This window comes from Sardina pilchardus, chromosome 1 (assembly GCF_963854185.1).
Source record: "Sardina pilchardus chromosome 1, fSarPil1.1, whole genome shotgun sequence".
NCBI classification, from domain to species: Eukaryota; Metazoa; Chordata; class Actinopteri; order Clupeiformes; family Clupeidae; genus Sardina; species Sardina pilchardus.
Genome location: NC_084994.1, coordinates 2,543,653 through 2,558,652, shown reverse-complemented (window position 1 = coordinate 2,558,652; position 15,000 = coordinate 2,543,653). Strand labels below are relative to the sequence as shown.

The 15,000-nt window shown below is 42.2% G+C and overlaps 1 protein-coding gene across 1 annotated transcript in view; it reads left to right on the top strand.

The window, feature by feature from the left end:
* The window catches only part of LOC134071913 (NACHT, LRR and PYD domains-containing protein 3-like), a 19,641-nt gene extending 4,647 nt beyond the window's left edge, over nucleotides 1-14,994 (top strand). Inside the window, exons 5-13 of the mRNA XM_062528883.1 lie at nucleotides 1,735-1,817; nucleotides 2,074-3,925; nucleotides 4,155-4,325; nucleotides 5,431-5,601; nucleotides 7,528-7,712; nucleotides 9,463-9,710; nucleotides 12,174-12,331; nucleotides 12,940-12,986; nucleotides 13,914-14,994. Of these exons, the coding sequence (XP_062384867.1) occupies nucleotides 1,735-1,817; nucleotides 2,074-3,925; nucleotides 4,155-4,325; nucleotides 5,431-5,601; nucleotides 7,528-7,712; nucleotides 9,463-9,710; nucleotides 12,174-12,331; nucleotides 12,940-12,986; nucleotides 13,914-14,431 (3,433 nt within the window). The 3' untranslated portion in view covers nucleotides 14,432-14,994. The remainder of the gene's footprint in view (nucleotides 1-1,734; nucleotides 1,818-2,073; nucleotides 3,926-4,154; nucleotides 4,326-5,430; nucleotides 5,602-7,527; nucleotides 7,713-9,462; nucleotides 9,711-12,173; nucleotides 12,332-12,939; nucleotides 12,987-13,913) is intronic.
* The last annotated feature ends 6 nt before the right edge of the window (nucleotides 14,995-15,000 follow it).

Here is a 15,000-nt window from a genome sequence, read left to right as displayed (position 1 = left end):
CTTGGCATACTCCCAGAGGGTGTCAGGTTAACCCTTAGATGCATAAGTGGGGTCAAAAATGACCCCAGAGGTTGTTTTCTTGCAGTATCTTCTTCATTTTAATTTTTTTTCATTTAACCTTCTATGTATTCCTCAAATAGGTTGTCTTTGACATGAGGCCATTTGGATTTGTGTCTAACTGTTATATTTTTCAAGTAATTTAATGTTTTGTATCAGTACCACCGATCCGCATAGGTGGGGTCAAAAATGACCCCAAGCATTTTCCATGGAATTTCAAAAGTTAACCCTAGGATCTTTTGATTTTTATCAACTGTGGCAGTCAGGTATACATTTACTGTTGATTATCACATCTCATGTCAGCAGTTTCACCATCCTGAAGGCTATTTTTACACAACAACATAAATCTAAGTATCATCATATAATGTGGCGGCCAAGCGTTCATAGCGACGTCGCTTTTTGATCCTTCGATGTCCGCTCTTCCTATAATTGTGAAGCAGAATTCACCAAGCGATATTTACAGAGGGATTTGTTGCTATAGCGTTCTTGGCCTGATTTGTATGACTTTTTATGCCTAAAAATAGGGCAAAAATCCATTTTTTTAAGCCAATTGGCAGTACCTTCTGATTTACTGGATAACAAAAGAAGATATTCATAATCACCTCTGTAAATGTTTTTTTATTTGATATATTAACACTACAAAAAAAATATTTTCAACCTGGCTTTTTCCAATGGTCAGATTCTTTGCATCAAAACATATATGCAAATTAGCGCATATTTAATTAGACATGACCTAATTAGCATATTTAAACATAAATACAGAAAACTTGCAATACCTTTTTTTCTCCTATTAATGTGAGTATTCAACTGGTAAAGTTTCATGAAGATATCTCTAAGTTAAAAATTTTACCCTATTCACCTATGTTGAGATAATTTTAGGATGTTTCCCTTTTTTGCCTATCTAAAAGCTGTTTTGTAATAAAATGTTAATAAAAAGTGATGCATCAATATGTCCAACATGAAATAAAAACATTTTAGACAAATATATAATAAAAATCATCATCTTTAACCAAAATGAGAGACATTGAGTTTACAGCAAAAAACGCATGCATTCTAATTGGGGTCATTTTTGACCCCACTCATGGAAGAGTGTAGGTATTGGTAGCCTATGCATCTAAGGGTTAATCATACACATGAAATTTGGTGCAGTTCATAACATCTCATCTGAAGATAGGGGCAATTAAAGCGATATTACATTGCATTTTCAATTTTTACGATGGGGGGGCAAATCACAAATGACTGGTTATAAGCTAAGTTGATGCAAGCTCTAGAGAACAACATACCATAAACATTTTGTCATCCTCGGTGCCACGGTTCAGGTAGTTATGTAGGAAAAACTGTCATTTTTGGGCTTCGGGCGGGGGCAGCGCGGGGGTGGAGTGACCCCCGTGGACGAAACGAAAATTTTCCATAGAACTCTACTGGGGCTACATGCCCACCAAGTTTCATGCGCTCCGGTGTTACGGTGTCCCGGGAATCGTTGACGAAAAATGACGGGAAAAAAGAATAAAAAGAAAAAAAAAAAAAAAAAAAAAAAAAAACTTTGACAACAACTATATGACCGCTTCGCTAGCTACGCTAGCGGCGGTCATAATAAAGGTGCACATTGTAATCAGTAGATTATCTGAGGAGCAGTTAGTGCGTTAGTCCAGTGTTGTTTGTCTGATGTCCCTGCAGGTTAAGGGCTGATCTGACCCAGGATCTAGGACCCAGGAGACACCTGCACACTGGACATACACCAGGGAGAAAGAGGGAACTAGGTGAGTATACATTTTGGATTTGATCAGGTTTTCTGAAAAGTAAAGTAATGGTATCAAACTGATCTCGGGGCCTAAATTTCAGTGTGGGATTGTGGGTATTGCGTATATTTTGTTCAATTGAATGGGGGACTGCTGACTGGACAGACTAACTTCTGGATTGCTTGTGGATGTAGGCCTATTTGTAGTGAGGTCATGAGTATATGAATCATTTGAATTATTGACTTTTATGATGACTTGTTTTGTCATTTGTAAACAGATGAGGACCTGGGGAGAGTTATAAAGAATCACAAAGCCAGTCTGAAGAGGAGGTTTGAGAACATCTCTGAAGGCATCATCAAACCAGGAGCTGAGATACTCCTCAATAAGATCTACACAGAGCTCTACATCACAGGAGGAGAGAGTGAAGGGGTGAATAAGGAACATGAGGTTTGGCAGGTAGAGTCAGCGTCCAGATCTCAATCCACAGAGGACATATCAATCAACTGCAACGACATCTTCAAGCCCTTACTTGGACTGGAGAAGCACATCAGAACTGTGATGACCAAAGGTGTTGCTGGAATTGGAAAAACTGTCTCAGTGCAAAAGTTCATTCTTGATTGGACAGATGGGGTAGCCAATCATGATGTAGATTTTATGTTTCCCCTTTCTTTCCGTGAGCTTAATTTAGTCAGGAGAAATCAGTATAGTCTTCACAGCCTCCTGCTTGACTTCCACCCTGAGCTGAAGGAGCTGAATGATGGTGAAGGATACAAAGACTGTCAGGTTGTGTTCATCTTTGATGGTTTGGATGAGAGTCGGTTGACTCTGGACCTGGAGCAGAACAGTGAGTTGTCTGATGTGAAAGAAACATCATCAGTTGATGTTATGATGACGAGCCTCATTCAGGGAACTCTACTTCCCTCTGCACTCATCTGGATAACCTCAAGACCAGCTGCAGCCAGTCAGATTCCTGCTCAGTTCATTGACCAGGTAACAGAAGTACGAGGATTCAATGATCCACAGAAGGAAGAATACTTCAGGAAGAGAATCAGAGATCAGAGTCAGGCCAACAGAATCATCTCACACATTCAGACATCCAGGAGTCTCCATATCATGTGCCACATTCCAGTCTTTTGTTGGATTGCAGCTACTGTACTTCAGCAGATGCTGGAAAGGAAAAACATCAAAGACATTCCCAAAACGCTGACTGAGATGTTCATACACTTCTTGCTCATCCAAACCACAAGAAAGGATCAAAAGTATCAGAGTGGATCTGAAAAAGATACAAAGAAACTTCTGGAATCTCAGAGGAACATTTTACTGAAGCTGGCAGAACTAGCTTTCAAGAATCTAGAGAATGGCAACCTCATGTTTTATGAGGAAGACCTGCGAGAGTGTGGCATTGATGTCAGTGAAGCCTCAGTGTACTCTGGCATGTGCACTGAGATCTTCAAGACAGAAAATGTGGAATCTCAAAAGAAGAAGGTCTACTGCTTTGTGCATCTGAGTGTCCAGGAGTTTCTGGCAGCTGTGTTTGTGTTTCACTCGTATTTGGAGGAGAACCATGAGGCATTGGAATCCCTCTTCAGTGATGAGCGTAGAAATGAACTCAATCCATCAATGTTATATTCTTTTCAATCAGCACTAAGATTAAAACCTCAAGACAACTTACATGTTTTACTTAAGAGTGCAGTTGATAAGGCTTTGGAGAGCCAGAACGGACACCTGGATCTCTTCCTTCGCTTCCTTATGGGCATTTCTGTGGAGAACAATCACAGACTTCTTCAAGGTCTACTGAGCAACACACACAACAGCTCTCATAGTATTAAGGAAACATGTCAGTACATGAAGAAACTCAACAGAGAAGGTCTCTCTCCTGAACGATGCATCAATCTTTTCCACTGCTTATTTGAAATGAATGATGATTCCATGCACAAAGAAATTCAGACATACTTGTCATCACCAAAGAACATCAAACAGAAGTTATCTCCTGCCCACTGTTCAGCACTGGCCCACATGCTTCTGATGTCTGAGGAGGTGCTGGATGAGATTGAGCTGAAGAAATACAACACATCAGATGAGGGACGCAGGAGACTGCTCCCAGCTGTGAGGTGCTGCAGAAAGGCACGGTGAGTTTCTGATGGAGAGACTGTGCTAATTATAGTGACTAAATATAATGTTGAGGTCCCTAGTCTACTACCACCAGGCGTGAACCCAGACTAACCTGTTAGAAAATTTGAATTTGGATTTTTTTCAGTATGGAAGGATGATTACCTTGATGCTGCTGATTTATTTGGACAGCTTGTATCCCATGTATCCATTTCTGCAATATTTTACATTTTTTGTGTTGTTATGCAGACTTGCTGGATGCAATCTCTCAGAGAAGTCCTGTGGAATTGTGGCTGCTGTTCTACAGTCACCAAACTCCCTGATAGAGCTGGACCTGAGTCACAATGACCTGGGAGATTCTGGAGTCCATCTTCTCTCTATGGGACTGTCTAGTCCCCACTGCAAACTGCAGACCTTAAGGTTGGTGTTAGTCAGACATGTCTTTGTAAAGGATTATTATTATGACTAGCGTGACACATTGTTTTATGTGTCTTAAGATCTGTCCACACCATTTTCCAGATTAAATATTCTCTCAAAATTGAGCATAGTAGGGTTGTGGTTGATAGTGTGCCACTAAGTGACACTTATGTTATTGAGCACAGTAGGATTGTGGTTGATAGTGTGCCACTAAGTGACACTTATGTTATTGAGCACAGTAGGATTGTGGTTGATTGTGTGTCACTAAGTGACACTTATGTTATTGAGCACAGTAGGATTGTGGTTGATAGTGTGTCACAAAGTGACACTTATTAGAGATGCACCTACTGGTCAGCTGGTGACTGGAATCTGCCGATTTCCACATGATCACCCATGACCAGCAACCGGCCTGTCAGTCGGAGATAATTTCAAATGCCCTCACACATACTTGTAGCAACATCACACAGCTGAGTTTGCAAAGTATGAAGAAGCTAGTAAAGGCCAACAGTTAGGGCTGGATGTACAAAGAAAGCTCTTATACTGAGTTTTTCTATGCAGTGAACGATCTGCTTTGCCATATTGCGTAGAATTGACTTCATTAGGCTACATAAACAGTGCTCATCACCGCCCGTCCCTCTTGCTAATTGATTGATTGATTGGTTGAGTGATTGATTGATTACTTAATTGATTGATTGATTTATTCTTACTTCGACGCAAGAGAGGATACATGAAATTGCATTCATGCATTACCTTAACCCGTACGGTATGATCTCCACACAGAACACAACATTTGATTGACAGCATTAACAAAACAAACTTTTGAACTGCCAAAATGCATTTCCTACTGTCTAGTTAGACCACATACATTAACAAGTAGACTACAGTATGTGACCTGTTACTGTTACTGCAGAAGGACTAGTTCTCACTACAGGTAACAAATGAATCATGAATCAATCATTAATCAGCCAATCTAAATGCAGCATCAACTACACTGTTTACACTGATATCATTTTATGTGCATTTCACTAAATGTAGTCAATTTGATTCAAAGTAACCTTGCGTAATATGTAGAGTTCTTCTGTCATAATCCTGTCAAATGTTGTTGCAGATTTGCTGACTGTAAACTCACTGATAAGTCCTGTGAGATTGTTACTTCAGTTCTACAATCAACAAACTCACTGCTACAGCTGGAATTGAATCACAATGATCTGGGGGATTCTGGAGTTCAGCTTCTCTCTAAAGGACTGTCCAGTTTTAACTGCAAAATACACACATTAAGGTGGGTATCCATTTTATTATCATCTTAGGGAAAAGACCATGACAATATAACATCAACTGGTCAGCATTGAACATGCTTTAGCGTATTGCTTATATTAATGCATTTGTGTAGTCAAACTTTTGTGCCGATTTGTGAATTTCAGGATTTGTTTGTAGATTAGAGCTGTGATTTGCAATATGGCAGCAGTGAGAGTGGTGTGGGTAGCAGATATCACCATGGCTGTGATTTGCAATATGGCAGCAGTGAGAGTGGTGTGGGTAGCAGATATCACCATGGCTGTGATTTGCAATATATCAGCAGTGAGAGTGGCGTGGGTAGCAGATATCACCATGGCTGTGATTTGCAATATGGCAGCAGTGAGAGTGGTGTGGGTAGCAGATATCAGCATGGCTGTGATTTGCAATATGGCAGCAGTGAGAGTGGCGTCAGTAGCAGATATCACCATGGCTGTGATTTGCAATATGGCAGCAGTGAGAGTGGCGTGGGTAGCAGATATCACCATGGCTGTGATTTGCAATATGGCAGCAGTGAGAGTGGTGTGGGTAGCAGATATCAGCATGGCTGTGATTTGCAGTTAGGCGTGAGGCCAGAGGCCAAGCACAGTGGGTGCCTGAACTTTTATTTAGAGCATTGGAGCAGTTCTGTACTCTATTGATATTTTAATTAGTGTTCACACACACACACACACACACACAAACACGCGTACGCAGACACACACACACACACACGCACGCACGCACACACACGCACACGCACACGCACACACACATAAGATTCTAAACTAGAAATTAACATATAGACACTAAAATGTATAAGAGGACCATGGGCCTCCACAGGGTATCTCTTATCAACAACTAAAGGCAATGGGAGTGTTTTCATGAGACCATTTTCTCCTAGACCACCGAACAACATTATACACACTCTCTTTCTCTCTCTCTCTCTCTCTCTCTCTCTCTCTCTCTCTCTCCCTCTCTTTCTCTCTCTCTCTCTCTCTCTGTGCGCATGACGGTGTGAGTGGGCGGAGCCGAGCGTTTGAGTGAGTGCGACTGTTGGCCGCTGTGCCAGGAACAGTGTTCTATCTTTTTCTACCTTTATGCGTTTTACATTTTTTCTTTTTTTCTTTATATTGTTAAGGTTTTGTTCTGTTTGAATTAGTATAGAAACACGGTGTGAGGTTTTTGGTTGTTGGTGTTGTAATTCGTTTTACCTGGGCGTCTGCTCCCAGTGTTTGGTTGCAGCCGCCCTTGGTATGGAGAATTTTGAAAAACTTACGCGGCGTCATGCCATTAAAATAGCATCGACTGCCAGTGTAGAAGAGTGTAGCTTAGCTGCAGGAGATGTTATAGGACATGATAATATTCTGTCAGCCGCTCGCATGAACAATGCGATAGTGTTGTTTTTGGAGTCTGTCGAGTTGGCTAACGAACTGATTGAGAAGGGAATTGTGGTTGACGGTATTTTTACCTCCGTCCTTCCTCTCTCCACTCCATCGAAAAAAGTTACCTTATCAAATGTTCCCCCATTCATTAAAGATGAGGTTTTAACACAAACTCTGTCACGGTACGGTAAACTGGTATCCACAATTAAAAAGATTCCAATTGGAAGTAAATCCCCTCTTCTGAAACACGTAGTGTCCTTCAGGCGATCCGTGTTTATGATTTTGAAAGACAATAAAGACGATCTAGATCTAACTTTAAACTTAAAGGTGGATAATTTTAGTTACGTTATATATGCCTCTACAAGTGTCATGAAGTGTTTTGGGTGTGGGCAAACAGGGCACCTTGTACGTGCGTGTCCCAAGGCTAAGGAAATTTCGAGTGATGTTCAAACAAATCATGAAAACTCCAGTGGGGTTAATGTGGCAGAAGAACAGTCTGCCGTAGCGAGTACGTCTGCTGTTGTGGATGCAGCACCCGCTGTAACCAGTGGGCCCGAGACTGTCTCAGCCGAGTCAGCAGTAGGGGCAGTTCATGCTTCCCTTCCACGGGAAGAGGTGGACGGGATAGCCGTGGTTGAAGAACCAGATCGTACGGAACAAAGTGCTTCCGCAGATGTCGGGGCTGAGGCGGGCAACGCAGAGTCTGAGAGTCAGTCCACACAGGACTCGCAGAGTAGTGCTTCTGCTGTCAATTTCGATCCAGTTCTTGCTTCTCTTGATGTTTCCCTCATGGAGACTGATGAAAATGTTTTTAAAATTCCCTCTAAAAGAAAAAGATCCAGGAGGGGTAAAAAGAGCGATACTCTGACTGACCTCAGCGGGACAGAGTACGAAAGTGACTTTTCTGACTGTAGCTTTACTTGCAGCGTGCGTAAAAGTGGTTATACTAGTCGCGATTACAGTGTCGAGGACGTCAAATCTTTTCTAAAAAAGACAAAACATATGAGAAATATTCGTATTGACGAATACTTCCCTGATGTAGAGCAGTTCACCATGAAAACGAAATCTTTCATGAGTGAAGGCTGCTTTACAAATCCTGAGTGTTTCCGTCTCAAAAAGATAATGACTAAGATTAATGTGACGGTAAATAGTGATGTTTAATGTTAGATTCGTTTTATACCCCCCTTGTCTTATGATGGTAGTGTGTATACAACTCTTATATATTTTTAATTTTATCATGGGTGAGATTAGTATTGCTTCTTTAAACTTAAATGGGGCCAGAGAAAGAAGCAAAAGAGCCTTGTTGTTTGAAACTATTAAAAAGAATAGATTTGATGTGTTTTTTGCTCAGGAAACACACTCTGATGCCTCAATTGCTGCTGACTGGGCAAGTGAGTTTGAAGGCCTGTCTATTTTAAGTCACAACACATCAAATAGTGGGGGAGTTGCCATTCTGTTTTCTAGGACTTTTACTCCTATTTCCTACCAGACTGACGACATTGTTAAGGGTAGACTTTTAAAAGTCAGAGCGCAGTTTGAAAACAGCTTCTTTGTTTTTTTTTGTGTTTATGCACCCACTTCACCAATAGATAGAATGCTTTTCTTGAATATTTTGAGTGATGCTGTACACAACTGTGACTCTGAAGATATTTTACTTGTGGGAGGTGATTTTAACTGTACTGAAAACACAATGGACCGTAATCATGTTGAGCCTCATATGCCATCACGCAGAAGGCTCATAGAGCTTATTAATGTGAATGAACTTGTTGACATTTGGAGGAATTTTCACAGTACACAAAAACAATACACTTGGGTTCACTCATACAATAATCGGTTGTCTTTAGCTAGACTTGACAGGTTTTATGGTTTTAAACATCAAATGAGTTTGTTTAGGAAATGTTCAATTATTCCAGTTGGTTTTTCAGACCACAGTTTGGTTTTTTGTTTTATTTCTTTAAGTTCTGTCAAGTGTAAAAGTGCGTATTGGCATTTTAACAGTAGCTTGTCATCCGATGGCCATTTTAGGGAGGTGTTTAGGCTATTTTGGGATGATTTTAGGAATACAAAACCATCTTTTAATTCGTTACAACAGTGGTGGGACTTTGGCAAGATGCAAATTAGGCAACTGTGTCAAGAATATACATTCAGTGTCACAAGGGACTTAACTCTTTCAATGGTCAAATTAGAAAAGGAGATCATTGAACTCCAAGTTTTAGCTGAACAAACTGGTAATCAGTCGTACACTGCAAATTTTAAAGCAAAACAAAAATCACTGGCTGATCTGCTTGGAGTAAAGGCACAGGGAGCTCTGGTCAGGTCCCGCTTCCAAAGTGTGGAGTTGATGGATGGCCCATCTAAATTCTTTTTTAATCTGGAGAAAAAGAATGGGCAGAGAAGATTCATTCACTCTCTTCGTTCAGAGGATGGAGTACTGTTGTCCGATTTGGCGAAAATACGTCAGAGAGCAGTGAATTTTTACACAGGACTTTATAAGAGTGAAAGCTCTGATAATCAGGAGGATGACCAGGCCTTCCTTGAAGATCTCCCCCAGGTGGCCGAAGAGGCGAATGCGGTCCTTGGAAAGGCATTGACCTCAGAGGAACTGCAGAGAGCCCTCCAGAGCATGGAGTGTGGAAAGGCACCGGGGTTGGACGGTCTATCTGTGGACTTTTATAAGTCCTTTTGGCCAGAAGTGGGTGACGATGTGCTGGCTGTTCTTAGGGACAGTCTTGTCAGGAGGCGGTTGCCACTGAGCTGTCGAAGGGCAGTGCTCACTTTGCTCCCCAAGAAAGGGGACTTGAACGACATACGTTCTTGGCGACCTGTGTCAATCCTTTGCACTGAGTACAAACTGCTTTCTAAAGCACTAGCAAATAGATTAAGTGAAGTTGTAGAGCAGGTTATTCACCCTGACCAGACCTACTGTGTGCCAGGTAGATTGATCCAAAATAACATTTCTTTTATCAGGGACATTTTTGATGTAAGTAAGCTTTTTAATTTGGAATTCGGTTTAGTCTCCATTGATCAAGAGAAAGCTTTTGATCGTGTCGAGCATAACTATTTGTGGAGTGCTCTGGCGGCTTTTGGTTTTTGCCATGAGTTTATTGACATCGTTAGAGTTTTGTACAGTGACATTGAGAGTATACTCAAGGTTAATGGTGACTTGTGTGCCCCTTTTAAAGTTCACAGAGGGGTCAGACAAGGATGTGCTTTGTCTGGCATGTTGTATGCTTTGGCCATTGAACCCCTACTGGTGAAATTGAGGAAAGAACTTGTTGGGGTGAAGATTCCAACTTGTGAAAGTGTTTTTAAAGTGTCTGCATATGCAGATGATGTGGCTGTGCTTGTAAATGGGCAAAGGGACTTGAATGTTATGTTAAAGATTTGTGATGTTTTTAATGTGCTTTCCTCAGCAAAGGTGAACTGGTCCAAAAGCGTAGCATTGCTGGTTGGGTCATGGTTAAAGGGAGAGCCGTGCCTTCCAGCTGGCTTACATTGGGCCAGGGGTGGTTTTCAATATCTTGGTGTTTTTTTAGGGGATGAAAGCTTCATTCAAAAAAACTTTGATGGGGCTGTTGAAAAAGACCCTCCAACACACTTACTGTCTAAGATCCAGTCAATCCTAGTGGACTTCTTCTGGGACAAGCTTCACTGGGTACCGCAGAGCATCTTATACTTGCCCAAAGAGGAAGGTGGACACGGACTTGTGCAGCTACAAAGCAGGACAGCAGCGTTTCGGTTGCAGTTTGTCCAGCGTCTTCTCAGCGGGCCACTGGATTCCAGCTGGAAACTTGTGGCATGTGCCATTTTACAGACTTTTGATGGGCTGGGGCTGGACAGAACTCTGTTTTGGATGGATGCAAAGAGACTGAACGTCAACAATCTCCCTGTGTTTTATCGTAATGTTTTTAAGGTTTGGTCTCTTTTAACAGTGCAACGAACAGGTAGCACACAGTCCTTGTACTGGCTTTTAAAAGAGCCGCTGATATATGGTTCTGTTTTAGATATATCACTTGATAAATCCCTTCCTGCAATCACACATAGTCTTCTTAGGTCTGGAGTTGTTACTATTGAGGTTTTACTCAAGTTAGCAGGCCCAGACTTTGCTAACTTTGAACAAGTTGCCAGTCGGTTGGGGATGAGATCCATTCGAGTAGTAGCCCAGCTACTTGAGAGATGGCGAACCTCTTTAACAAGGGAACAATTGCAGATGTTGGCGGACAACTTCAAAGGTTCATGCAGCTCAGTTTGTGACGATCCTTTCCCCAATCTTTTATTGTCGCCAAATTTGGCAGGTTTTACATCTTATTTGCAGGCTGAACATGTGATTTTGCTGGGTCTGAAGCCGGCTACTGGCAAAGATTTATATAAACTTTGTGTGAAGTCTTTTAACAAAAAGTCTCTGGACAAAAGGGTGGAAACGCCCTGGTGTTCTGTTTTGCATATGGGGGAGGATGTCCGTCCTCAGTGGCGAGCACTATACAAGTCACCATTAGCCAAAAAATGTGGGGATTTGCAATGGAGGATTCTGCATGGAGCAATTGCAGTTAATGCTTTTGTATCAGTGTTGAATCCTGCTGTGAGTGAGGAGTGCCCTTTCTGTTTTTTGAGAGAGACTGTGTTTCATGCTTTTATGCAGTGTGTGAGGCTAAGGCTGTTGTTTGATGTGCTACAGTCACTCTTTGACTGTTTTAAGGAAACATTTTCAATGGAGACTTTTATTTTGGGTTTTAAGTATGTGCGGAAACATAAGTTCAAATGTCAGCTGTTAAACTTTCTCCTAGGTCAAGCAAAAATGGCGATCTATGTGAGTCGTAGAAACAAAATTGAGCAAACTTCTAATGATGATCATTGTAATGATCTTCTCAATACTGGTGAGGTCTCGTATATTAATTGATTTTCATTTCTACAAGGCCATGACAAACCTTGAACCTTTTGAAGAAATATGGTGTCATGATGGTGTGCTGTGTATGGTTATTGATGGTGATTTGCATTTTGCACATTTTTTGCGAGCATAACTTGCTCTGCGTTTTTATTTATTTTTTTTATTTATCTATTTTTGACTCTACATTGTGACGAATTGAGCATGTAGTACTTTATGTCAAGAATGTAATAAAGGTTTTTTAAAATTCAAATTCTCTCTCTCTCTCTCTCTCTCTCTCTCTTTCTCTCTCTCAGGCTCTCTGATTGTCTCATCACAGAGAAGGGTTGTGGTTTTCTGGCTTCAGCTCTGACTTCAAACCCCTCCCATCTAAAAGAGCTGGATCTGAGCTACAATCATCATGGAGAATCAGGATTAAAGCTGTTATCTGCTAGACTGGAGGATCCTGCCTGTAAACTGGAGATACTTAAGTATGTTCAGAAAGAAACCCCAGTGTTGCACATTTAGAAAGTGTCTCCATTGTGGAGACCATATTCATTTCTTCAAACCGAGTGCAGTGACCTATTTTCAAATGTGTGTTGTAATAGCTGCTTTACACTGAAGTGTGTTTGTTATCTCTTTGATGCAACACCCAGTAGTGCAAATAGTTGGATGTGTGTTCAAATCTGCAAACATAGCCGAATGTTAAGGAACCTTTGCAAATAGTTTTCTGTTTGTTTGTAACTGCATTTTTGACACAAACCTTCATCACTGTTTGCTGAATTGGAACACCTCTCAGATTCCAGGCTGTGAGATGAACAGAAAGACAGGGAGGTGAGCAGAGGAACAGAGAGAACAGAGAGCTGAAAAACGATTTTCTGATAGTCTGACCAGGGGGGACAAGTGGATGCCTTTGGATGCAATAAAGACAGCTGGAAAAAGAGTTACTTCATTACTTTATATCAAGGGAAACATATAGCAGACCATGTCCTGTGAAATAATACATCACCTTGCATTTCACAGGTGGCACAAACAGAAAAACAGCAGTCTTGACATCTGTGAAATGGTACATGTGTGTGACATTTAGCTTTTCTTACAGAACTGACCATGCTTCTTTAGACAGAGCACGACCACGTTTGCTGAGATGTAAGTGTTTAATATCATATTTGAGATTGTTTGCATTCACATGTTTTAGCTTGCATGTGTGTGTATGGGTGTCTAATAGCAGTGTGTGTGTGTGTGTGTGTGTGTGTGTGTGTGTGTGTGTGTGTGTTTGGTAGAGTGAAGAGGTGTGTGTGTGTGTGTGTGTGTGTGTTTTGTAGGGTGAGGAAGTGTGTGTGTGGGGGGGGTATAGGTGTGTGTGTGTGTGTTTAGGTGAGTGTAGGTATAGGTGTGTGTCTGAGACTAATTCTACAAAACACTGGGTGTGTGTGCGCGTGTGTGTTCTGCAGGACACGGGGGGTCATGTGATCTACATCAGTGTGTCAGTGTGTGTGTGTGTGTGTGTGTCTGTGTTTGGTAGAGTGAGGAGGTGTGTGTGTGTGTGTGTGTGTGTGTGTGTGTGTTAGTGTTAGTGTGTGTGTTTCGTAGGGTCAGGAAGAGTGTGTGTGTGTGTGTGTAGGTATTGGTGCGTACGTGCGAGTGTGTGTGTGTGTGTGTTTAGGTGAGTGTAGGTATAGGTGTGTGTCTAGGTATTGGTGTGTGTGTGTGTCTGTGTTTGGTAAGATGAGGAGGTGTGTGTGTGTGTGTGTGTGTTTCATAGGGTCAGGAAGAGTGTGTGTGTGTGTGTGTGTGTGTGTGTCTGTGTGTCTGTGTGTGTGTGTGTGTGTGTGTGTGAGAGAGAGAGAGAGAGTGTGTGTGTGTGTGTGTGTGTGTGTGTGTGTAGGTATAGGTGTGTGTCTTGAGAGTAATTCTACTGAACACAGGGTGTGTGTGTGTGTGTGAGAGAGAGAGAGAGAGAGAGAGAGAGAGAGAATGTGGATATGACTGTAAGGTGTGTGTGTGTGTGTGTAAGGTATGTGTGTGTGTTGTTCCATTGTGACGTGTGTTGTCTGCTGTGTGTTGTGTGTACAGTTTCCTGTGAGTTCACACTGGACCCAAACACGGCACACAGAGAACTCCTTCTGTCTGAGGGGAACAGGAAGGTGACGCGGGTGAGAGAGGAGCAGCCGTATCCTGACCACCCAGACAGATTTACTGACCATTATTACCAGGTGCTGAGCAGAGAGCCTCTGACTGGACGCTGCTACTGGGAGTGGGAGTGGAGTGGGGACAATGTTGCTGTGGGAGTGGCCTATAAAAGCATCAGCAGGAGGGAAGGGATCTATTGCTCTCCCAAGGCCTGGTGTCTGGTCTGTTCCAGTGACACATACAGAGCCTGGCACAATGGAAATGATACTGTCCTACCCGTCCCCCCCGCAGGCTGCAGGAGAGTAGGAGTGTATGTGGACCGTGAGGTCGGCACTCTGTCCTTCTACAGGGTCTCCTCTGATACTCTCACACACCTGCACACCTTCACCACCACATCCACTAGTGAGCCCCTACATGCAGTGTTTTGCGTTTTTCCTGGCTCATCAGTGTCTCTGATCTAGATCACATGACCTGCTGCAGGACACACACACAAACACACACACATACACACAGATACACATACAGACACATCTCTGCCACCACATTCACTCATGAGTCATGCAGCGCTTTTGTCTCATAACCTGCTGTGTTCACACAAACACGCACACACACACACACACACACACACACACACACACACAGAATCTATACCTACACACACACACACACACACACACACACACACACACACACAGAGCATCACTCATCCACCTATACCTACCTACAGACACAATTATACCTACTCGCACACACACAAAACACACACACACACACACACACACACACACACACACACACACACACACAAACCTATACCTACACACACACACACACACACATTCCTGGACAGACAGACACACACACACACACACACACACACACACACACACACACACACACACAGCTGCACTGCTACACATAGACACACGCATACACACACACACACAGCTACACTGCTACACATACATACAACACACACACACACACACACACACACACACACACACACATACACCCACACATACACACA